This window comes from Scyliorhinus canicula, chromosome 16 (assembly GCF_902713615.1).
Source record: "Scyliorhinus canicula chromosome 16, sScyCan1.1, whole genome shotgun sequence".
Taxonomy (NCBI): domain Eukaryota; kingdom Metazoa; phylum Chordata; class Chondrichthyes; order Carcharhiniformes; family Scyliorhinidae; genus Scyliorhinus; species Scyliorhinus canicula.
In genome coordinates this window covers 28747529-28772536 of record NC_052161.1, presented here as the reverse complement: position 1 = coordinate 28772536, position 25008 = coordinate 28747529, and the positions used below count along the sequence as shown (strand labels likewise).

General features: G+C 49.4%; 1 protein-coding gene across 3 annotated transcripts in view; it reads right to left on the bottom strand.

Moving 5' to 3' along the window:
* Positions 1 to 25008, bottom strand: part of lsm1 (LSM1, U6 small nuclear RNA associated) — a 42146-nt gene that overhangs the window by 4479 nt on the left and 12659 nt on the right. For 2 of the 3 annotated variants that reach the window (XM_038821216.1, XM_038821215.1), the window contains one exon: positions 8018 to 8086. In XM_038821216.1, coding sequence (XP_038677144.1) covers positions 8018 to 8086 — 69 coding nt within the window. Of the gene's footprint in view, positions 1 to 8017; positions 8087 to 8259; positions 8518 to 25008 lie in introns of those variants that run through there. The other variant, XM_038821214.1, reaches the window with a different exon arrangement.

Here is a 25008-nt window from a genome sequence, read left to right as displayed (position 1 = left end):
GTACCTTCCGGAATTTAGCGAGTTACAAAAAATTTCAACCAATTGGTCTACTATCTCTGTAGCCACTTCTATTAAAACCCTAGAGTGCAGTTTATCGGGTCCTGCCGACTTGTCCACCTTTAGCTGCTTGAGCTTCTCTAATACTCTATCCCTTGGGTTTAGGATTTTTGTAAATTCTACAATGTTATTTGAAATTAGCCCATCTGATAGCTTAGAGATATTTGCAATGTTTTCCATGGTGAAGATTAATGCAAAAAATGTATTTAACATATACGCCAATTCTTTGTTTATTATTATTAATTCAGCACACTTGTTCACATGTACCTGAGCCACCCGCTTCTGATTTATATACCCACAAAAACACTTACTGTTTGTTTTTATACTGCATGCAAGTTTCCTCTCAAAGTCCATTTTCTACAGCTTTTTAGTCTTTTGCTGCTGGATCCTAAAAATTTCCCATTCCTGGGGTGGTGCGGTGGCACAGTGGTTAGCACTACTGGTTCAATCCCGGCCTTGGGGTACTGTGTGGACTTTGTATGTTCTCCCTGTGTCTGTGTGGGTTTCCCTCAGGTGCTCTGATTTCCTTCCACAGTCCAAAGATGTACAGGTTAGGTGGATTAGCCATGCTAAATTGTCCCTTAAGTGCCCCCAAAAAGGTTAGGTGGGGTTACTGGGTTAAAGGGGCAGAATGGGGATTGGCCTAGATAGGGAGTCCTTTCAGAGGGTCAGTGCAAATTCGATGAGGGCTGAATGGCGTCCTTCTGCACTGTAGGGATTCTATGATTCCACGTCTCTGGTCGATCACTATCCCTTGCTACTTTGTATATCCTACTTTTCAATTTAATGTTATCCTTGACCTCCTTTGTTAAACATAGATTTTGCCACTTTCTCATGAAATCCCTAATTTTGATTGGAAAAAACTCCTGCTGAGCATTACGGACCAGCTGTTTGAATATCTGCCACTGCTCATCTACTGACCTGTTCACCCTAGACAACTCCTCCCTCACATCATTATAATTGCCCTTATTTACATTGAAGATGCTGATTCTGGACCTATGGCATTCGTCCTCAAACTGTATCTGCAATTCTATCATACTGTGGTCACTATCCCCAAGAGATCTTTAACTACAAGGTCCCTTATTATTCCTTTGTCAGTACACAAAACCAAATCTAAGATAGCCCGCTCCCGGATAGGTTCCACAACATACTGCTCTAAAAACCAATCCCTGATGCACTCCTCAAATTCTTCTTCTACGCTATCCTTGTTGGTTTGGTTTTTCCCAATCAATATGGAGATTAAAATCTCCCATGATAATTGCAATTCCCTTCAAACATTCCCTGATTTTTCCCCATTTATGCTCTGACCTCTTGAGAGGACACATTTTGGGGGGTCTCCAGATGACTTCCAACCTTGTCTTCATTCCCCTGCTATTCATGAAACCAACCCAAACGATCACTATCTACTGCCTTTATATCCCGACTCAGCATTGCTCTGAAACCTTCCTTGATTAACAACGCTACCCCACCTCCTTTCCCCTTTGTCCCTTTCTTTTGGAACATTGTATACCCTGGAATGTTGAGCACCCAATCCTGGTCACCCTGTAACCACGTTTCAGTAATAGCTAATACATCATACTCATATGTTGCCATCTGTGCTATCAACTCTTCTACCTTGTTGCAAATGCTTAATGCTTTCAGATAAAGAACATTTAGTTTTGATTTTTTACAGTTGTTTACAACTCTGAATCCTGACGTTACCGCAGGGGCTTTGCCTCTGGGATCAGCGAAGGTTCGCTGACTGCACTATTTAAAGTTTTCCCGCGCTCCAATCAGCTGCTCCCCACCAGGCTCACTCTCTCCAGTGCTCTGGGCCTCTGGCCCTTGCTGCGCTGATCTATTTAAAGTTTAAAGGACATTACTAACCTAGATCTGTTAGGATGGAAATGTCACTAGGATTAGCCTCATTAATTTGCATCATAGGGGATATTTGATAAACGACACAGCAATTTGGACAGATGTTTTGAACTTTCATAGCATACATACATAAAATTAATTAAGTATTTACTTTTCCGTCTGCTTGCATAATCAAAGTTGTATGAACTAATAACATATTCAACTCCTAAAATGTTACCCATTGAAATACATAGGCAAACAATTGTGAAAGCTGTTGCAATGTTTCTACTAGATCTAAAGTTGTAGAAATCCACTAAATGGAGCTTCATCAACCGTTTATTGAGTGTATCTTCTCCACAATTGCATGTATTAATAGTATGTAGGTGAATTACACAGTGGCATTTAAGTACTGTGAGTGAAATTTCCTCCAAATTAGGCGAAGCGCCACTTTCAGCGGAAAGCTGGTGTGAATTCCGCTGGCCCCGTCACACGACCCGGACTGCAATTTTTAGGCACTTTGAAAGTAAAAATGTCCCTCATTGGAAAAACGCCACGCCTATGGTGTGAACCATCTGATTTGTCCAACTCGGGGGTTATCTGAGCAGTTTTATCAAAGGGGCGCTGCATTTAAACAGCTCCAAATCACTCGTTGACAGTCAAGCCAGGAAGATGGCAATGAAAAGGCCTGCTCCCTGCTTCATGGACGGACCCCTGACCCACCAGCTTGATGCCGCTGAGGAGAGAAGGCCGACAATCTACCTGCAGGCTGGCAGGGGACCCTCCAGCAAGTCGCACCGTTGACTGGCAGCACCCTTTACAAGAGGACAGGGGCGCAATGTCGCAGAAAAATTAATGGCCTCCCGTTCTGCCTGGGGAAGTGTGTCTCGCTTTCCTTCACCACTCCCGCCTTCAGTCACTCCTCCCCATGCACTTTGACCCCAAATGAAATAATAATCATTATTGTCACAAGTAGGCTTACATTAACACTGCAATGAGGTTACTGTGCAAAGTCCCTAGCCGCCACATTCTGGCACCTGTTTGGGTACACGGAGAGAGAATTCAGAATGTCCAAATTACCTAACAGCACATCTTTCAGGACTTGTGGGAGGAAACCGTAGAACAAGGAGGAAACCCACGCAGACACGGGAGGAACGTGCAGACTCCGCATAGACAGTGACCCAAGCTGGGAATCGAACCTGGCACCCTGGCGCTGTGAAGCAACAGTTCTCAGCACTGTGCTACCATGCCGCTTTAAATGCTGACACCAAGCAGGGTTCCACCATCCGACCCCCCCCAAATTTCCTCATCTTCCCTCGTACTATCTTCTTCACAACTCATCCCTGCTTAACACAATGCCCACACATGCCAGGTATCATTGCCATCTTGCCCGGCAGGCGGCCAGCTCTCATCATCACCTTTTGTTACCCTGCAGGATAAACTCGCTCACAACCGCCATGAGTGAGTGGGCGGTGACATGGCGGAGCTTTACTTCTTTTGAGGGGAAGGCTCTGGAGCTCAGAGGGGTGAAGCAGGAGTGGGCCTTGTGGAGAGTGAGGTGGGCCTAAGAGAGAAAAGTGAGGAACCACTGCACTTTCATCCAGCTGCCCAACTCAGACCGTTGCCCTTACCATGTACTAAGACTATGTCCCTTTCTTTGCAGGAAAATCACCCAAGCAGCCTGGCCCGTCCACCAGCAGGGATCCCGTACCAAGCCATGACACAAGTTCAGAGGAGATGTTGGAGGAGGACACAGATGATGCGTCTCAGTTGTCACCCACATCCTCCACAAGCGCAGAGACACACACATCGGTGGGGGCAGGCTTCTGGATCAACATTTGAGGGCACCACGTTGCTGCTGATAAACATCAGGCGGAGGCAGGAAGGTCCCACCAGGGATCGGACGTCGGAGGTCTTCCGGATCCCAGAACTCAGCTATTTCCCAGCTAGGTGCCATTCGTCCCTCAGCTGCTTGAGGTGCAAAGGTAGAGCCGGGAATACCAGGAATTGGTGTCAGTGACACTCCCGCTACTGCAAGGCTGAATGGAGGAGTCCCAAAGCCTATTGCAGCCTTCTCAGTCCATGAGCTCCATGGTTGAGGGCATCAACTACATCGTGCAGACATTGGTGGGCATCCACAAGTGCCAGCATCAAAGGATGAAGGGGCTTCAGGATCTCACTCCAACTGCCCCTCTCTCCTATGGAGTGACCCAAGGGTCTACAAGCACCCAAAGGCAGGAGGATCCGCTGGTGTACAGCCTTGGGCCTTCCACTGAAGAGACCCTAGGAATACCCTGTCCATCTAACTACCCCCCCCCCCAATCCAGAGACCCGAACACCCCCCCCCCCACCTTCCCTTCCCAATCCAGAGACCCGCATATCTCAAGCTCAGCGGACACAACAGGGTCGACCTCCGGGTCCCAACCCTCCAGAGGACGCCCACCAAGGACATGTCATGCATCAGGGCATGGTAAATAGCAGGCTGCTTCCACATCCTGGGGACACACCTTGACATAGTGGAAGGGCACGCAAGGTTAAAAAGGTGTAGTTGCACAGCGTGGGTATGGATAAAGTTAGGCACTTGGGTTATGACGATAAGGCAGAAAAGTGGAGTTGAGCATTATATCAGATCAGCCATTATCTCACTGAATTGCAGAGCAGATTCGATGGGCTAAGTGGCCTACTCTTTCCACCTCTTATCGTCTTATGGGATGTGTGGCTCTGGAACACTGTCATCTGTCTAATTCTAGTGTCTAACTGTATTATAGAACATTGATGCTCACCACTATTCAGCTTCATAAGCTTAAGATCCGTCTGAATGGAATTGCGTTTCTCATCATCGGGACACATTTGGCCTCACGGTGCCTCCATGCTCTCCAAACAATGAGGATGTCTCAGTGCAACTGTTTCATTTGCAGTGACAGCACTCAGTCATGATGCAGGGAGTTCTAGACCCTTGCCCCAAATCCCCCATTAAAGCATAAGGACAGAAGAATGTATGCGCTCATCCTCACTCTGAAATGAGCCAGGGAGGCTGGATGCTGGCATTAGAGAGACAGGAGTCAGACATTAGCAGTGTCTCTGAGGAGACTCACAGATCTTTCCTCACTGCAAGTTATCCTCACCCTGCTGCACTGAATGGTCAACAGGGACTTGTGGACTCCCCACCCCCAACTCCCTGAATAATGAGTGGTGTCCCTCCTCCCGCCCCACCCCCCAAACCCAGGGCGTCAAGGTGTCCGTCCAACTGGTCCTCCTCCATGAAGCATGAGGTGATTAGGCAATTTCTAGTTCTCCTGCCCATGCTCACCCTGACTTCCTCTGCAGGCTCCTCCTCAGCACCCTGCTGCATTTCCTCCTTGTCTGAGGACATGTGCTGCTCCAAGTTCTCCTCTGGCAGCTCCTGCAGAGCAAGGTTGTGGAGGATGCAGCAAACATCCACAATGCAGGAGACCCTCTGAGGCTATAATGTCAGGCTGCACTGGACCTGTTCAGACAGTAGAAACATATCGTCAGGAGTCCAATGCTCCACTCAATCACTGCGCGAATCGCAGTGTGTGCCTCGTTGTATCAGGTTTTCGAGTCCCCGAGGAACCATCCCTGTTGCCTGGGTGTCCCTCGAACAGTCCAGGGATCTGGGACTGGCCAAGGATGAAGCTGCACTGGGAAACGGGCACACACATGCATTATGCGCATGTCATAGTCACAGACCAGCTGCGAATTTAGGGAGTGTTGATAAAGGGGGCTCCCTAGTGCGATGAGCCACATGCAGCCAATTGCCCCCCTACATCTGTGGCAAACCTGCTATCTGGCCAAACCCCATGGACCTGGCCTTTATTTCTTACTTTATTTTTTAACTGTGGGGCGCTGATGGTAATAAGGGATAAGGGCTAATTAGTATAACGAGCATGAATCTCCGGATACAAACTGGGCACAATCACTGCTAATAAGCACTCTGCTTACTCAGGCTGGAGATTTCAGAGAGCTCATTAACGTCATCCCTCCATACTTTAGTTTACTGGATTGCTAATCCTTAGGTAGTCCCAGACCACCCCCCTACCGTCCCACCCCAGAGTGGGCTTCAAGTTGCACTGACTTATAGGGTCCCATCCACCCTGCTCATTTGGCTAGGCTGCATGGCAATGATCACATGCGTCCCGCACCTACTCCAGTGAGACACCCCTGCCCCGCACTCCTATACCCAGAAAGCAGACTCTCTTACCACCGCTAACGGACTTGTGTTGCACTGGCAGCGATTTTAGTGACCCACCCATGAGTAAAGCCAGTGACCATCGATCACTGCCCCCCTCTTTCTCCTACCCCCTCAAACACCACCAGGGCTGTCCAGTTGCCTCTGTCCCCTTGCTCTCCCTGGTGCTCAGTGGAGATAGTGGAGCCACCTCCTACTGCCCTCTCAGAGGAGATGATGCCCGGTTCTCATTTTAAAAAAGCAATAGTGATTCATGCCAGCTGGTGCATGGGAAGATTTGTTGAGCGCAAGGGAGGCAACGTTAAGCCCGTTAAGTATATTATAATGGGCTCAAATTCATGCAAATCAGGTTCATACTCTATACGTCATCAGAGGGAAGCCGGGATGATCACGATCGGAAATATTAACCAGCATAAATTCCGTTTTTGGCCTCTCCTGAGATTTAGCGGTCATTACGGGATTTGTACCCGCAGCTAATACGGCTGCTAGATCGCGCCCTGTATGTTAAAATTATTTCAACTCATTCTCCCCGTGTCTGCGTGGGTTTCGCCCCCACAACCCAAAAATGTGCAGAGTAGGTGGATTGGCCACACTAAATTGCCCCTTAATTGGAAAAAATAATTGGGTAATCTAAATTTATTAAAAAAAAATTTTTTTTTTAATTATTTCAACTGTTTTTTGGGAAGATCAAGTGAACAAGAGGTCAAAATAAGCTAATTTGTGGGAAGTTCCAATTCAAGACGAGCTCTTATCTTTAAATTCAGGGTCAATTCCAAATTGCATGATTTTCAGAGAAACTACAGTGTTACATGGTCAACGTCAGGTCTAAATCACATATCCTCTTCATAAGGCTAACTTAACCTGCACATCGTTTGGACACTGGGAGGAAACCAGAGCACCCGGAGGACACCCACGCAGACACGGGGAGAACGTGCAGACTCCACACAGTCACTCAAGGTCAGAATTGAACATGGGTCCCTGGCACTGTGAGGCAGCAGTGCTAACCACTGTGCCACCATGCCGGTGAGAAAAGCAGCTGAGAAAATTGACCCAAAATGTTTCACACCCATCTGAACTGTGCTGTTAGCTCTCATCAGCTGCTTGGCAGTCGCATTTCACCAACTGTTAAAGAGCCAAGAAATGAAGGTGGTTTAAGTGAGGCTATTGAAAAAAGCTCAGCTTTATTTTCTGGATGTGAACTTTGGTGCAATACAGGCCTACTTGTGCGAAATGCCACACTGGGGCACTCTTGAGTGACAATTAATCTTGCTTTTATTATGAGTTCAAAACTCAACCTTCCAAATGCCGAGAAATACTAGCAAGTAAAGCTTTGCATATTAATTATCCTACTTTATGGAAGTCTTCCCACTATACATACATACAAGCTCAACAGTTGACCTTGTTTAAGCACATTACAAACTACTGGCTTGGCAAATGAAAATCCGGGTCTCTTGGTGTTCCCTGTAACCATAAGTGTCAATTTCTTAAGTTGCCTGCTGTTTTTTTCAATTGTACTAAGCTGCATTCTGCCCGTGATTCATCTAAAAATGCTTTAAAAAAATAAAATGGACGTTCTTGTTGATCAGATTTCTTTGCAGATTTTTAATTTTGAAAGGGGTGCTGATATTTGTATTACATATTTTGTTGCTGCCGCATTCAATGTCAAAACATACTCAACCTGAACTCTACACTTATTGTGATCGGTGTTTTCATAGTTTCAGTGCTAAACTTTCCTCCTGGCTCGAAGAATTCTGCAATAACAGTACCGATTCTAAACCATTACCACAGGAACATTGTTCTTTCTTTCAATTGTCCATGGAGATATTTAACAGTTCTAGCCACATGGCCGTTGCAAATTTCCATGGTCAAACGTGACTGATGCACAAACACCGTTAATGCTCCTGTTACAATACTCACCAAATTGATCTACGCTCCTCAAATATCCGATTAATGTTCTTCCATCCCGAAGTACCACTAAATGTTTTTCTGTCAGGGAAAAAAAATATTTTAGGTAATATAATTAATAAACAACATTCTTGAAAACGAATAGGCATTCACTATTCGTAATCGTGCACAGTACTTCACCACAAGTGCACAACTGCACTTTGGAATCCTAAGTTCCACCCCCAAGCAACAATAAATAGAAATGGACATCTCACCACTGGACAGTACAACAGAAACAGGATGTGGTAGATAAAGGCACCGTGTGCTCAAACTTGAGACAATTATTCTGTTTCTGTGCCGTACAATTCTAAACTCGGAATAAACCATCATTAATGCCTTGAACTTACACTGTGCAAAGGTTAGCACATGATGCCTGAAATTCCTTTGTCTGCAAAGGAATTAACCAGTGAGCTTCCAGTCTCATATTTTCTCCATCACAAAAACTGCCTGTAGGGTGGCACAGCGGTTAGCACTGCTGCCTCACAGCGCTGAGGACCCGGGTTCAATCCCGGCCCTGGGTCACTGTCCATGTGGAGTCTGCACATTCTCCCCATGACTGCGTGGGTCTCATCCCCACAACCCAAAGATGAGCAGGTTAGTTGGATTGGCGACACTAAAGTGCCCCTTAATTGGAAAAAATAATTGGATACTCCAAATTAAGAACAAAAGTGCCGGCTGCTTTCTCTGTAACTTAACCCACCTCATTCACTGCCAATCCTCTGATGAAACCCTCATCTATCCCTTTGTCATGTTCAAACTCAACCGTTGCCATGCTTTCCTGGTTGGCCTCCCACCCTTCCCCTTCTTGAACCTTCAGCTCGTCCAAAGCTATTCTGCATGTATCATATCCAGAACCCAGTCCCATTCACTACCCTGTCCTTGCTGACTAACATTGGCTAATGCAGCTCCAACATATAAATTTTATTTGTGGGAGGAAACCGGAGAGCACGTTGGAAACCCACGCAGACACAGGGAGAACGTGCAGACTCCGCACAGATAGTGACCCAGCCGGGAATCGAACACGGTCCCTGGTGCTGTGAAGCAACAGTACTAACCAATGTGCTATCGTGCCACCTCTTAATAAAGGTTCTTCAATAAAGATATAATAATCGCCAAACAATTTAGAATCCAAAGCATTCCAATAAAGTTCAATGTGGAGAAGTGTGAGGTGATACATTTGGTAGGAAGAACAGGGAGAGACAACATAAAACAAGGGATAAAATTCTCTTTTTTTTTAAATTTAAAGTACCCATTTCATTTTTTTTCCAATTAAGACCTATCCTACGCATCTTTGGGTTGTGGGGGTGAGACCCACGCAGACACGGGGAGAATGTGCAAAGTCCGCATGGACAGTGACTCGGGGCTGTGATCGAACCCGGGTCCTCGGTGCTGTGAGGCAACAGTGCTAACCACTGAGCCGCCGTACGGTCCTAGTTGTAAAATTCTTAAAGGGGTGCAGAAGTAGAGGGATCTGGGTGTATAGGTATGGGTATCGAAGGTGGCAGGTCGGGTGGAAAGAGCAGTTAATAAAGCATATGGTATCCTGGGCTTTATTAATGGGAGCATAGAGCTCAAGAGCAAGGAGGCTACCCTGAATTTATATAAGACACTGATTAGTGAGACTTCAACTGGAATAATGTGTACAGTTCGCCCGAGGGGAAGATGTGAACACACTGGAGAGAGTGCAGAAGAACTTTACAAGAATGGTTCCAGGGATGAGAAACTTCAGTTGTGAGGATAGATGACTTGACTTCCGGTCGGCGAGCGGAGCGGTCACATAGAAGGGGGCTCCCGCGGGTCAACGAGGTCGGGGCCTTTTTTCGGGAGGTCTCCGCAGCGGGAAGAGGAGGGAAGGGGAAGAGTCAAACCCCCGCGAAATTGGTGACAGGGGAACCCTCAGCGGCGGAGCAATCCGGCGGCGGCAGGTCCACCTCCCCCTCCCCCCCCCCACCACGGCACCAGAGCGCAGGCCAGGAGCGGAGCGGCAGCGGCCCGGACCGAAGCGGGGCCGAGCCTGCGGAGAGGAGGGAACGGAGGAGCGACCAGCGACCCAACCACCCCCACCGGAAGAGCGCGGGGTGCGACGAGCGGCGGCCCGGACAGAGCAGCGGGGACCGACCCAACCAACCCCCCCCAACCGGCAGTGACCGCCACGAGGCAGGAACAAAGGGACTCTGGACCAGAAGCCTCTCTCTCGACTCTGGGTGAGTGAGGGAAAAGGAAGGAAAAAGAACTCTTGCAAAAACAAAACTCTGAAAAGAAAACCGTTAAAGAGAGCGGGGGATAAATATATTATTTTCTCTCTTTTTGCACTCTTTTTTTCTCACCCAAAACAAGCCCACCTGAGAAGAGTTTTATAAAAGAGAAAAAATAAAGTGGTAAAGGAAAGAAGGGAGCAGAGAAGAAAAGGGGAAGAAACAAAAAAAAGGGTGCGGAAAAGGGGAGAAAAGAAAAACAAGGGGCAGCACGGTAGCATGGTGGTTAGCATAAATGCTTCACAGATCCAGGGTCCCAGGTTCGACTCCCAGCTGGGTCACTGTCTGTGTGGAGTCTGCACGTCCTCCCTGTGTGTGCGTGGGTTTCCTCCGGGTGCTCCGGTTTCCTCCCACAGTCCAAAGATGTGCGGGTTAGGTGGATTGGCCATGCTAAATTGCCCATAGGTCCTAAAAAGTAAGGTTAAGGGGGGGGGTTGTTGGGTTACGGGTATAGGGTGGATACGTGGGTTTGAGTGGGGTGATCATTGCTCGGCACAACATCGAGGGCCAAAGGGCCTGTTCTGTGCTGTACTGTTCTATGTTCTATGTTCTAAAAGAAGGGAAGGGGGAGGAAAAAAATGCCTGAAGGGGGCCAAAGCAGAGGGAGAAGGGGCAATGGGCAAGCCAGCTCTGGCAAGCGAACCAGCGCACGAAGCGACAGAACGGAAGTATCGCCGCATCAAAAAGAGCTGGACAGACAGGTACCCTCTCTCCCGGGGCCAGGGGAGAGCGGGAATTGGAAGGCAGCCTTTACCAAGGTGCTGAGGGAGCATCCGCAGGTAAACAAGGCAGAGGCGAAGGCAGACATAGAGGCCGCAGTTCAGGCAGCAGTTGCCAGGGCCATTACAGGGGTGCAGCAGGCCCTGGCCAAACTAGAGGAGAAATTGGATGCCCAAGGGGGGAAACTGGAAGCCCAGGAGGCGACCATTAAGCTGGAGAAAGCAGCGACTGACATGAGCGACCGGGTCACGACCCCGGAGAGGGAGGTGGCAAGACTGGCCGCAACACAAGGGAGCCTGAAGGGCAGAGTAAACGACCAGGAAAATCGCTCGAGAAGGCAAAATGTCAGGATAGTGGGCCTGCTAGAGGGGATCGAGGGTAGAAACCCCACAGCATACGTGGCCGAGATGCCGGCAACTTAGTGGGGAGGAAAACCTTTCCCAACCCAGCAGAAAATGGACAGAGCACACCGGTCACTGCGCCCGAGAGCCCAGGCAGGAGACCACCCGAGAGCAGTCATAGCTAAACTGCACCAGTACCAGGATATGGAAAAAACCTGTGCTGGGCCAGGAAAAATAGAGCCTGCAAATGGGAAGGACACGCCATTCGAATTTATGAGGATATTGGGGCAGACATAGCCAGGAGACGGGCAGAGTTCAATAGAGCGAAAGCAGCCCTTCACAGGGGCAGAGTGCGTTTTGGTCTGCTGTACCCAGCGAAAACTCTGGGTCACATACCAAAACAGGGAATACTTCTTTACAGCAACCGCTGAGGCAAACAAGTTTGTCGAGGAGCACGGGCTGGAAAACCACCAGCGAGGGTAGGGACGAGTGACCCCTGGCAAGGGGCAACGACACGCCGAGGGGGGGGGGTGGGGAGGGGTGAGGCAATGTCAGGCCCCCCCCCCGCCCGCCACGGCAAGAGCAACCCTGAACACTGCCCGAGGGACCGCTCCAGGTGGGAGGCCAGGCCCCAGCACGAGGGAACAGAGATAATGGAGAAGGGAGAGCAAGCGAGAGGGGTGCAGGGTAGGATGGGGGAAGAGCGGGCAGACAACCGCAGAGGCCAGGCAGGGGAGAAGCGAGACAGTAACCCCCGAGAGGGGGGCCACCATAATAGCAGGAAAGCTAGCGCCGGGGGCACGCAACGAAGCAGGGCCGCAGCGCACCCCCAACAGGGGGGAAGGCGCCAGGCAGGGGATGGGGGGGAACACCCATCAGAGTCGGGAGAGCAAACGGGGACAGGAACAGGGAAAAGAGGGCAAAGGAGAGGTATACGGGGGAGGAGGGAAAAGGGAGACACCGGGGGTGGGGGGTACACAGGGTGCGAGAGACCGGGGAAGGGGGATGCAGGGAAGGAGGGACAAAAGAGGCTAGAAAAGGAACAGGGCTACAAAGTGCCACAACCAAGGGCTCGAAACAAGGAACCGCTGCAAGCACCCACCCAGTATGGTCTCTGGGTGAAGACAGACCCCAGAGTGCAGGGGATTACCCGTGTGGCGGACACACAGTGGACGGCCATGGCGGGTGCCCCCGGGACAAGGGGAAACCCCGGAGTGCAGGGACCCGACCGCATGGAGAGAGCAGCGACAGCGGCCATCCTGGACGGCCCCCTAACAAGGGAAACTCCCGGAGGGCAGGGGCGCGTCCCCAGATAAGTATGGTTAATCCCACAGGAACAGGGGGCAGAAGCCCCCACCAGGATAGTCACCTGGAACGTAAGAGGCTCAACACCCCAGTGAAGAGATCCGAGTCCCCCACCCACCTCAGAAATGAGGGCCGACTTGTCTTCCTCCAAGAGACCACCTAGATGAGCAGGAACACTGCGGGGTAAGAAAGGGCTGGGGTGGACAAACCTACCATTCCTGCTATGGGACAAGGGCCAGGGAGGTGGTGATATTGATTGGCAAGAGGACGATGTTTAAGGTGACAATGACGTTACGGACCCGGGGGTACGGTAAGTCATGGTCAGCGGGGCCCTGGATGGGGCACCGTGGTACTATCAACATGTATGCCCAACTGGGACGACACTAGCTTCATCAAAAAGACCATGGCAGAAATCCCGGACATAGCGATGCATCGACTAATGATGGGGGGGGGACTTCAACTGTGTACAGGATCCAATGACGGACAGATCAAACCCAAAACGGGGAAATCCTCAAGCATGGCAAGGGAGCTCAGTCACTTTATGGAGCAGATGGGAATGGTGGACCCCTGGAGGTTCACCCACCCGGGGGAGAAGGAATTCTCCTTCTTCTCCCCAGTACACAACGTATACACCAGAATTGACTTCTTTGTGGTGGGGAAAACGGTGCTTCCAGGGATAGACAAAGTGGAGTACTCCGCAATTGTGATATCAGACCACGCTCCACATTACATGGACGTGCGGCTAGAGACGGGCAGGGCGCAGCGCCCCACATGGAGGTTGGACGGTCCCTTACTAGCTGACAAGGCCTTCAGCGAAAGGATAGCGCGGGCCATAGCAGAGTACACGGATAACAACCAGAACGGGGTGTTCTCACCCGCCACGTTCTGGGAAGCGCTAAAGGCCATACTAAGAGGGGAAATCATCGCTTTCAAAGCGCAAAGAGATAGGAGGAAAGGGTGGCTAGGCAGCAGCTGGTCGACTCCATACTGGAGGTAGACCGTAAATACTACTCCGAGGCCCCAACCGTAGAGATCCTGGCGGAGAGGAAAGAACTACAAAGGAACTTTGACCTGCTCTCCACCAGGAAATCAGTGCACCAACTCCGCCAGGCGCGTGGGACCCTGTACGAACACGGAGACAAAGCCAGCCGCCTGTTGGCACACCAGCTGAGAAAGCAGGCGGCCACCAGAGAAATTCCACAAATCAGGGGTACCGGAGGCACGTTGGAAACAGAACCAGAAAAGATTAACAAAACCTTCAAGGCCTTCTACCAAGAGCTGTGCACCTCAGAGCCCCCAAGGGGGGAGTCTGGGATGAAACGGTTCCTTAATGGACTGGATATTCCAGTCGTGGGGGAGGGCAGAAAACGGGGCCTTGAAGCACCACTAGCACTGGGGAGAGATCAGGACAGCATTAGCTCCATGCAGACGGTGAGAGGCGCCGGGACCGGACGGATTCCGCAGACTTCTACAAACAAATTGCGACAGCGTTGGCCCCGCACCTGCGGGAAATGTTGCAGACTCGCTAGCTAGGGGCAACACTGCCACCCACACTAGCACAGGCCCTGAATCTCGCTGATATCTAAGAAAGACAAAGACCCACCGGAATGTGGGTCATACAGACCCATCTCACTGCTGAACGCAGACAGCCAAAATCCTAGCCAAAAGGCTAGAAGACTGTGTACCTGAGGTGGTCACAGAGGACCAGACGGGCTTCATCAAAGGTAGACAGCTTACCTCGAACATCAGCGCCTGCTGAACATGATAATGACCCCCTCCGAGGAGAGAGCACAAGAGGTGATCGTCTCCCTGGATGCAGAAAAGGCCTTCTACAGAGTCGAATGGAAATACCTCACAAGCGGTTCGGGCTTGGAACAGGGTTCACCTCCTGGTAAGCTCCTATATAACGCTCCATGGCGAGCGTACGGACCAACAATACCAACTCCCAATACTTCCAACTGCACAGGGGGCACCAGACAAGGATGCACCACTGTCCCCGCTGCTATTCGCACCGAGCGACTCGAACCACTAGCAATCGCGCTCAGGGCAGCAAAAAGCTGGAGGGGGATACAAAGGGGAGGCAGAGAGCACAGTCTCACTCTATAAAGATGACCTGCTCCTCTACATTTCGGACCCACAGAGCAGCATGGACGGAATCATTGTGCTCCTGAAAGAGTTTGGAGCCTTCTCGGGCTACAAACTCAACATGAGCAAAAGCGAGGGTCCTACAAAAAAAACGAAATCCAGGGGGTGGCTAGCCCTCCCAAACCTGCAATTCTACCACTGGGCGGTGACAGCCGAGCGAGTAAGGGGATGGATCCAGGAACCAGAGGCCGAGTGGGTGCACGCGGAGGAGGCCTCCTGCGTGGGGCCCTCACCACGGCAGCACTCCCATCCCCACCCAAAAAACACTCCAGCAGCCCGGTGGTGACAGCCACCCTCCAATCTGGAACCACTGCGGCAGCAATTTGGCCTGACCAAAATGTCGGACAAGAGCTCCCATCTGCAACAACCATAGGTTTACACCAGCCTGACTGGACACCACTTCAAAAGGTTGGGGGCAGGACGGAGGGACACTGACAGTTCGGGACCTATACAGGATGGCAGATCACAACACTGGACAAACTGACAGAGAAATTTCGGCTAGCCAGGGGGAACGGCTAAGGTATCTACAGCTTAAAAAACTTCCTACGAAAGGAGACAAGGACGTTCCCACAACCTCCACGACAGACACGACTGGAAGAACTACTGGACGCAAGCATACTAGACAAGGGAAACTGTAGTGACATGTATGCCCGACTGACAGAAATGTCCTGACACTAGTACTGGACGCAACAAGAAAGAAATGGGAAGTAGGACCTGGGGATTGAGATAGGATGGGGACTCTGGAGCGAAGCGCTGCATAGGGTCACTCCACCGCGCCACGTGCGCAAGGCTCAGCCTGACGCAGCTAAAAGTGGTACATAGAGCCCACTTAACAAGAACATGAGTAGGGTTCTTCCCGGAGGTGGAGGATAGATGTGAACGGTGCCAAGTACGCCCGGCCAACCACGCCCACATGTTGTCTTGCCCCCAGACCTGTGGAGTACTGGACAGCCTTCTTTGAGGCAATGTCCAAGTGGTGGGAGTGAGGGTAGGAGCCATGCCCGAAAGTGGCGTCTTCGGGGTCTCGGACCAGCCAGATCTATTCCTGGGAGGAGGGCGGACGCCCTTGCCTTTGCCTCCCTGATCGCCCTCCGTAGAATCCTGTTTGGCTGGCGGTCAGCAGCACCACCCAGAGCTGCAGACTGGCTGTCCTGACCTCCTCGGAATTTCTCCACATGGAGAAAATCAAATTCACCATCCGAGGGTCAGATGACGGCTTCCACAGAACGTGGGAGCCATTCAAGCGAATGTTCCGGGACCTGTTTGTGGCCAACGAACAAGGAAGAATAGCCAGGTAGCCAAGAATCAGGGGAAATTAGTCAAGAATCAGGGGAAGGTAGCCAAGGCATGAAAGGGAGAGATAGACTGGGAGGGGGGGGGGGGGGGGGGGGGGGGGGGAAACAGCTAAACCGGAAAGAAAGGCGAACCGTGGAGGGGGGGGGTGGGGGCAAGAGAGGAGAACCAACCGGGGGGGGGGGCCGGGAAACGGGAGCCGGAAGGAATGCACGGGATACGAAAACGTGCATGACATCTCCAGGAGCAGGGAACGAGGAGAATAAAGATGGAGGACGGGAGGAGCAGCAGAAGCGGAGGCGAGCGAGGGAGGGCAACAAGATCCGTCCGGGAGAAGCAGGCGACAACAACACGAAACACAGTCAAGTATAGCACACTGTAATTATCTCCCCGGCACCCAAATGTATATTGCCCCCCCCCCCCCCCCCCCCCCCCCCCCCCCCCCCCCCCCCCCACCCCATAAACAGTCGCCTACTTACGTGGTGTAAATAATTTTGCCAGGTGTACAGAGCTGCCGCTGTCGAGCTGGTGCACAATACCAGTTATTCTATTTCATATTTTATTGTATTTTATGTTGGGGTGTGCCCTTCTCTTCTAGATATGTGTATATATATGTTTCTTTTTCTGTGTACATAACGGTAATTATACCTTGTTCAAAAACATTTATAAAAAAGTTATGAGGATAGATTAGAGAGGTTGGGACTGCTTGGTGAAAAGAAGGCTAAGAGCAGATTTGACAGAGATGTTCAAAATCATGAGGGGGCAGGCCAGAGTCGATAGGGAGAAAACGTTCCCGCTTGTAAAGGGTCTAGAATGAGGAGGAACAGATAAAAAGTGATTTACAGGGACTGAGGTGAAGCCGGACCCTATGGTGGCCAATCTCTGCGGTGTCGGAGGGGAAGGGGGCAGATGTCATGGCCTTCGCCTCTCTGGTTGCCCACTAACGGATTCTTTTGAATTGGTGGTCGGTTACTCCATCGGGGGTTGCAGCTTGGCTATGGGATTTATATGAGTTTCTCCAGTTTGGGGGGGGGGGCACACTCTCTTACAGGTACCCCCCCCCCCCCCCTTTCAGGACCCCCACCTGCTACCTGCACTTCAACTGCACTCCCATCCCCACCCTTCATTACTCCCCATTCCACCCTCCTTTCATAGGCATGACCCATCTCAGGCCCTGACCCATGGCAGTGTCACCCTCGTACCTGGGCCACCTGGCACTGCCACCCTGGGAGTGCTCCTGCTGGCTTTGCGGTGCCACCCATGCACCTTGGCAGTGCATTCTAAGGAGAGAGCCAGGAGGCCACCCAGCCGTATCCCTGACACCCAAGGGCCTCCAATGGCCTGGGAGATCTCCGCTGGGGGCTGTTCTGTCTGGTCCACGTTTGTATAGTCCAGTACTGAACAGCACCCACCTGAGGCCGCACTGGGGCGTGGGGGATCCCGGGTGGCTGGTAGATCGCGGGTAAGTAAGCTCAAGTAGGTTTAACACCTACTTAAGTGCGCGCAGCCTGAAGGGATGGGCACCGCCTCGTGGGACTTGGGTAGATCCTGCAAGGTGCCGTGGCTGCCAGGAAGCCCATGGGAAGCTTCACCCAGCATCGACTGGCCATGTCATGCTCCCAGTCGGCGCGATGTGACTGGTAGATTGTGCTCCTGATGTGAGAAAAAACTTTTTCACACAAGTGGTTCGGGTCTGGAAGGCATTCAAGAGGATTTGATGATTTTTTGAATAGAAATAACTTGCTTCAAACAACATAAAGCAAAAGTTTTCAAGTCCAAAGCCACTGTCTTTCGGCTCTGCTACAAACTCTGTCTGCTTGCACTGATTCCATCACTTTTCCTCGGTAGGAAGTCTTACAACACAGGTTAAAGTCCAACAGGTTTGATTCAAAACACGAGCTTTCGGAGCGCGGCTCCTTCCACCTCGCCATTCACCTGTGCTCACCTCAGTCCAACGCCGGTATCTCCACATCATCACTTTTCCTGGCAACTCTCAGATGCTGAACCAGTCTTTGCAACTTAGGTGTTTTTTTTTAACCCTAAAATGAAGATCTAACCACTGGTCTCACCATCACTAAGACTACCACTTATAACATCTTTCCGCTCCTTTCCTGCCTCAACATGCCTGTTGTTGAATAGCTTATCATGCCGTTGTTACCTATAGTCTTGGTTGGCCTCACATTCAACCCTCTACAAGGCATTCCAAAAGTCTGCTCCCCTGTCCTGACTTGCACCAGTGCCATTCCTCTATTGCCTCTCTGCTCACTGCACTGGTTTCTGGTTAAGCAATACTTTGATTTTAAAATTCTTATCCTGGTTTTCAAATCCCACCATGGTCTCGCCTCTCCCTCACTTTGTAATCTCCTCCATCCCTCAGATATCTGCACTCCTCTAGTGCTGATATCTTGAACATTCCTGATTTAATAACAATAATACTAATAATAATAATTATTATTATTATCACCACTAGCCATGTCTTCAGCTGCTTCGACCTTAAGCTCTGGAACTCCATCCATACACTTATCCACTTTTCCTGTTTTACAACTCTCCCCTGTTTTACGACCCTCCTGAAGTCCAGCTTCATATTGCCTTCTGTGGTCCAGTGTCAAAAATCGCTATGTAACACTGTTTTGAATGATAGAGGTCTTGTGGCACAGCAGTCGTGTTCCTGAGCTAGAAACCTCAAGGCCCGCTCCAGGTCTTGATGACCACGGAAGGTCCATACATAGCATGGTCAAACAGATTGATTATCAACTTGCAAATCCTTCCAAATACACCTATGGCGGGCGGTAAGAGTGGGAGAGTATTCTGGTTAGCCAGAACCTGCAGAAGGTAATGGCTTCTTGCCAAGCATAACCGTGGACCAGAGTTTGGAGGTCCTTGATCGCCAATGGTACCTGAAGAGAGAGAGAGAGAGAGAGAAGCACCGTGGGACATTTTATTACTTCAAAGGCACCATAGAAGCACAGGTTGTTGTTGCAAGATACAGGCTGCTGTCAATATTGAATTAATGAACTGGTTTTCAAATATATTGCTTATTTTATATATTAAGCACTCCAGGGTCAAATATAAGAAAGGACAAGGCACTCATTTTAGCAATAAGATACAAGATAACCCTTTGAAATTTTGAACACAGGATGAATGCAGAACCCATTCCAGTAGGTATTGTCATTTTTGCTGCTACATCGAGTGAAAACATTTCTAGTTCTGTACATTAAAAAGCATTCCCTCGATGAAAATTGGCATCTTTCAATTTAAAACACAACAAATTAACTGATCTGAAATTAAGCAATCTTTCACTTACACAACGGCCATTATTATGAAATGGTTCACAACAGTTTGGATTTGCTCTATCCTGAACAAAAAAGTTTACCAAACATTTATGTAATCCTTTAACTCACATTGAGTAAACAAGCAGAAGAATTATTTTGTTTGCAAACAATGTCATGGGGGATTAAGGTACCAGCAGCATGCTGCATGCCAACATTTTGTGAGGAGTTTCCTTCATGTGGCGAGAAAATCTGAAAGCAGATACATTTGCAAAAAAAACCAGTATTTCATAGTCCAGGGAGAGCACTCCATCTTCGTGCATTGCAGATGCGGCAGTAACTTTGTCCGTGTGGAATGCAACTTAACAAGGCTGTCGATTTAGAAATAGATTATGATCTGTAGAATGACCTTGTGCGTCACGCAACTAAAGAACTTCCTTCTGATTAAATATTCCCACAACTGTTTTTGACTCCTAATACGCAGCATTTTTCAAAAACTCCTTTCAAATTCCCCAGCCTTTGTTAATATCTCCTCCTTTGGTTCAAAATTCATTTATTCATCATTACACCTCTGTGAAATGCTTTGGTTTAATTTCCTATGTTAAAAATAAATGCCTTTCTATGCACTATATCAATGAAAATTGTTTCAATTCGAGAAGAAACAGCGTTAACGTGAGGTTGAGTAAAAAGAGCATTTGGTGCTAAACTCTTGAACTGGCATTAGCAAGTCCCATCAGTGTGGCTGCAGAACCTGGGCCCACCATTTTATTAAAGCAAATCATATTTTAAAGGCAGAAATAATATTTACTTTTATATGGGCATCTGAATTGTTACTAGTCAGCTCTCATGCATGGAAAGAAAGAACTGACCAGCATTCCTGTGTTCTCATTAAGCAACAAAGGGCTGGTGGCGTTTTCTCAAATCAAAAGTTGGATTTAAGGGTTTTGACTTACTACAGAGTATATTCACCCAAGTTTTTTTTAATTCACCCAAGTTTAAAAAGAAAAGGATTGAAGTGAAAGGCAGCTAATGAGGTAAACTTTAATATTGACAGGGTTTGTCTGGTCTAGGCCTAGGCCTTCCTGTTGTGTTGTGAACATGGCGACAGAGTCACAGTCAGATTTTTAAATCAGAAAGCTGCAAGGGCAAACTTTTGCCAGGCTCAGAATGCCAGGGAATATTCAGAAGCTATTTTATTTAGGCTTAGTAAAATGACCCACTGACGGACGAGCTTGTGGTATTCGCTTGTCCGTTGTTTATTCATATTTTGTGAAGAACAAGTGAAACTGAGCCAGGCTTCCTTTGGTGAAGGGTGCCATTGTTGATATCTGGCTTCCTGATGTAAATGTTGTCCGGCTCTGTCTGCAGTATAGTAAAAGCTGCTGGAATTTTCCCCATTTTTTCTACAAACAGGGCAGGTACCTTTAATTCCATTACTCAGACGGACTCAGAAGGTATTGTTCCCTGTACTTGTAGACTTGGAACGACTGCCAAACAACATTTTCCACTGAAAGAAAAGATTAGTAACTGCTCCACCTTCCCCGGTACTGATACCATGAATCAAAACCCATTTCTCCCACACTAATCTCAGAGCCATGCATCTTACTTACCCACGCCAATTTTCTCTTGGTCAGGTAATGATCCAGAGACCTTTGGGAGTTTGCCTCCCAAAGAGAAGGAATTGGTGGATGTTGAATCTGGAGAAGGGTGTGTAGATAGCCTGGGCCACATTGAGATCCAAAACGACGAGGTGTTGGGCGTCTTGAAAATATTACGGTAGATAAGTTCCCAGGGCCTGATGGGATCTACCCCAGAATACTGAAGGAGGCTCGAGAGGAAATTGCTGAGGCCTTGTCAGAAATCTTTGGATCCTCACTGTCTTCAGGTGATGTCCCAGGGACTGGAGAATAGCCAATGTCGTTCCTTGTTTAAGAAGGGTAGCAAGGATAATCCAGGGGATTACAGGTCGGTGAGCCTTACGTCAATGGTAGGGAAATTACTGGAGAGTATTCTTCGAGACAGGATCTACTTCCATTTGGGAGCAAATGGATGTATTAGCGAGAGGAGGCATGGTTTTGTGAAGGGGAGGTTGTGTCTCACTAACGTGATAGAGTTTTTGGAAGAGGTCACAGAGATGATTGATGCAGGTAGGGCAGTGGATGTTGTCTACATGGCCTTCAGTAAGGCTTTTGATAAGGTTGCTCATGGCAGACTGGTACAAAAGGTAAAGTCACACGGGATCAGGGGTGAGCTGGCAAGATGGATACAGAACTAGCTAGGTCATAGAAGGCAGAGAGTAGCAATGGAAGGCTGCTTTTCTGATTGGAGGGCTGTGACTAGTGGTGTTCCACAGGGATCAGTGGGGCCTTTGCTGTTCGTAGTATATATAAATGATTTGGAGGAAAATGTAACTGGTCTGATTAGTAAGTTTGCAGACGACACAAAGGTTGGTGGAATTGCGGATAGCGATGAGGACTGTCAGAGGATACAGCAGGATTTAGATCATTTGGAGACTTGAGCAGAGAGATGGCAGATGGAGTTTAATCCGGACAAATGTGAGGTAATGCATTTTGGAAAGTCTAATACAGGTAGAGAATATACAGTGAATGGTAGAACCCTCAAGAGTATTGACAGTCAAGAGAGATCTAGTTGTACAGGTCCATAGGTCACTGAAAGTGGAGAAGGTAGTCAAGAATGCATACGGCATGCTTGCCTTCATTGGCCGGGGCAATGAGTATAAGAATTGGCAAGTCATGTTGCAGCTGCACAGAACTTTAGTTAGGCCACACTTGGAGTAGTGTTCAATTCTGGTCGCCACACTAGCAGAAGGATGTAGAGGCTTTAGAGAGAGTGCAGAAGAGATTTACCAGGATGTTGCCTGGTATGGAGGGCATTAGCTATGAGGAGTGGTTGAATAAACTCGGTTTGTTCTCACTGGAACGACGAAGGTTGAGGGGCAACCTGATAGAGGTCTACAAATTATGAGGGGCACAGACAGAATGGATAGTCAGAGGCTTTTTTCCCAGGGCAGAGGGTCAATTACTAGGGGCATAGGTTTAAAATGCGAGGAGATGTACGAGGCAAGTTTTTTACACAGAGGGTAGTGGGTGCCTGGAACTCGCTGCCGGAGGTGGTGGTGGAAGCAGGGACAATAGTGACATTTAAGGGGCATCTTGACAAATACATCAATAGAATGGGAATAGAGGGAATAGAGGGATACGGACCCCGGAAGTGGTAGACGATTTAGCTTAGACGGGCAGAATGGTCGACACAGGCTTGGAGGGCCGAAGGGCCTGTTCCTGTGCTGTACTTTCTTGTTCATTTGAATTTCTCCCCTAGCAGAACCCTTTTTTAGTCCTATTTACTATCATTGGTACCTATGTGGACCACGACAAACTGGATTCTTCCCTCCCACTGGATGTTACTCTCCAGTCCAGGGCATATATCTTGAACTTGGCACTGGGCAGACAACACATCATGCTGGACGTTCATTCTTGGCTGCAGAGAACTGTATCTACCCCCAGTTACACTGTCCACTACTACCCTTACATCCCTATTAATTCCCCCTGCCTGAATGGCTTCTTGTATCTCACTCCATGGTCAGTCGCTCATACCACCATGCAGCTCCCACTTCCATCTATAAAAAGCTACAATAGCCTCAAACTGGCGAAACAAAAGCTCCTCCATTTTTGATCCCCATCCCTCCCTCACTCGCACCATCCTTTTCCTGACCATGGTAAAATCAGAAGGCCACAGCCTGCTGCTTTGTCTGCCGAACCCTCGCTGCTTTGTCTGCCGAACCCTCGCTGCTTCACGGGGCAGCGAGGGGCCTCACGGTAGCATGGTGGTTAGCATCAATGCTTCACAGCTCCAGGGTCCCAGGTTCGATTCCCGGCTGGGTCACTGTCTGTGTGGAGTCTGCACGTCCTCCCCGTGTGTGCGTGGGTTTCCTCCGGGTGCTCCGGTTTCCTCCCACAGTCCAAGATGTGCGGGTTAGGTGGATTGGCCATGCTAAATTGCCCGTAGTGTAAGGTTAATGGGGGGATTGTTGGGTTACGGGTATACGGGTTACGTGGGTTTAAGTAGGGTGATCATTGCTCGGCACAACATCGAGGGCCGAAGGGCCTGTTCTGTGCTGTACTGGTCTATGTTCTATGCTTTGTCTGCCGAACCCTCGCTACTTTGTCTGCTGACTTCCCGCTGCTTTGTCTGCTGAACCCTTTCTGGTTTGTCTTCCGAATTCTCGTTGCTTTGCCGAACTCTCACTGTGTCTGCCAAACTCTCGCTGATTTGTCTGCTGACCCTCACTGCTTTGTCTGCCGGACTCTCATTGCTTTGTCTGCTGAAACCGCTTTCTGCTTTATCTTTGATTTCTCGCTGCTTTGCCGAACTCTCGCTCCTTGCCTGCCGGGCTCTCGCTCCTTTGACTGTCGAACTCTCGCTGCTTCGTCTGCCGAACTCTCGCTGCTTGGTCTGCCGAACTCTCGCTGCTTTGACTGCCGAACTCTCGCTGCTTTGCCTGCCGAACACTCGCTCCGTTGCCTGCCGGACTGTCGCTGCTTTGTCTGCCGAACTGTCGCTGCTTTGTCTGCCGAACTCTGGCTGCTTTGTCTGCCGAACTCTCACTGCTTTGCCTGCTGGACTCTCGCTCCTTTGACTGTCGAACTCTTGCTGCTTTGTCTGCCGAACTCTCCGCTGCCTTCTCTGCCGAACTCTCGCTGCCTTCTCTGCCGAACTCTCCGCTGCCTTCTCTGCCGAACTCTCGTTGCCTTCTCTGCCGAACTCTCGCTGCCTTCTCTGCCAAACTCTAATTCATTTGTCCGCCGAAACCTCGTTGATTTGACTCCTGAACCCTCGCTGTCTTGTCTGCTGAACCCTCGCTGCTTTGACTCCCGAACACTCGCTGCTTTGTCTGCTGAACCTTCGTTGCTTGACTCCCGAACTCTCCGCTTCTTTGCCTGTCGAACTCTCGCTGCTTGGTCTGCCGAACTCTCGCTGCTTTGTCTGCCGAACTCTGGCTGCTTGGTCTGCCGAACTCTCGCTGCTTTGTCTGCTTTGTCTGCCAAACTCTCGCTCCTTTGACTGTCGAACTCTCGCTGCTTGGTCTGCCGAACTCTCGCTGCTTTGTCTGCCGAACTCTGGCTGCTTTGTCTGCTTTGTCTGCCGAACTCTCGCTGCTTTGTCTGCCGAACTCTCGCTGCTTTGTCTGCCGAACACTCGCTGCTTTGTCTGCCGAACACTCGCTGATTTGTCTACCGAACTCTCACTGCTTTGACTCCCAAATCCTCGCTGCTTTGCTGAAGGGTCATTTAGCTGAAATGCCAAGTCTGTTTCTTTCCACAAGTGCTGCCTGACCTGCTGAGCGCTTCCAACCTTTTTGTGTTTATTTTGGATTTCCAGCATCCACAGTATTTTGCTTTTGTGTTGAAATTAAAAATGTGTCTCCTTGAATTATGTATTAAATAATGGAAATCCACAGCACTGACACCAGCTTGATTTTGTTTAGACGCAATTTATATTTTATTTCTCTTCAGAGGTATGGCTCGCTCATTAAGTGATTCATTCAAGTATTCAAGAATGGACTGTAGCTGTAATGCTGGATGTCAGGATATTGCATAAATGCATAAACCACAATA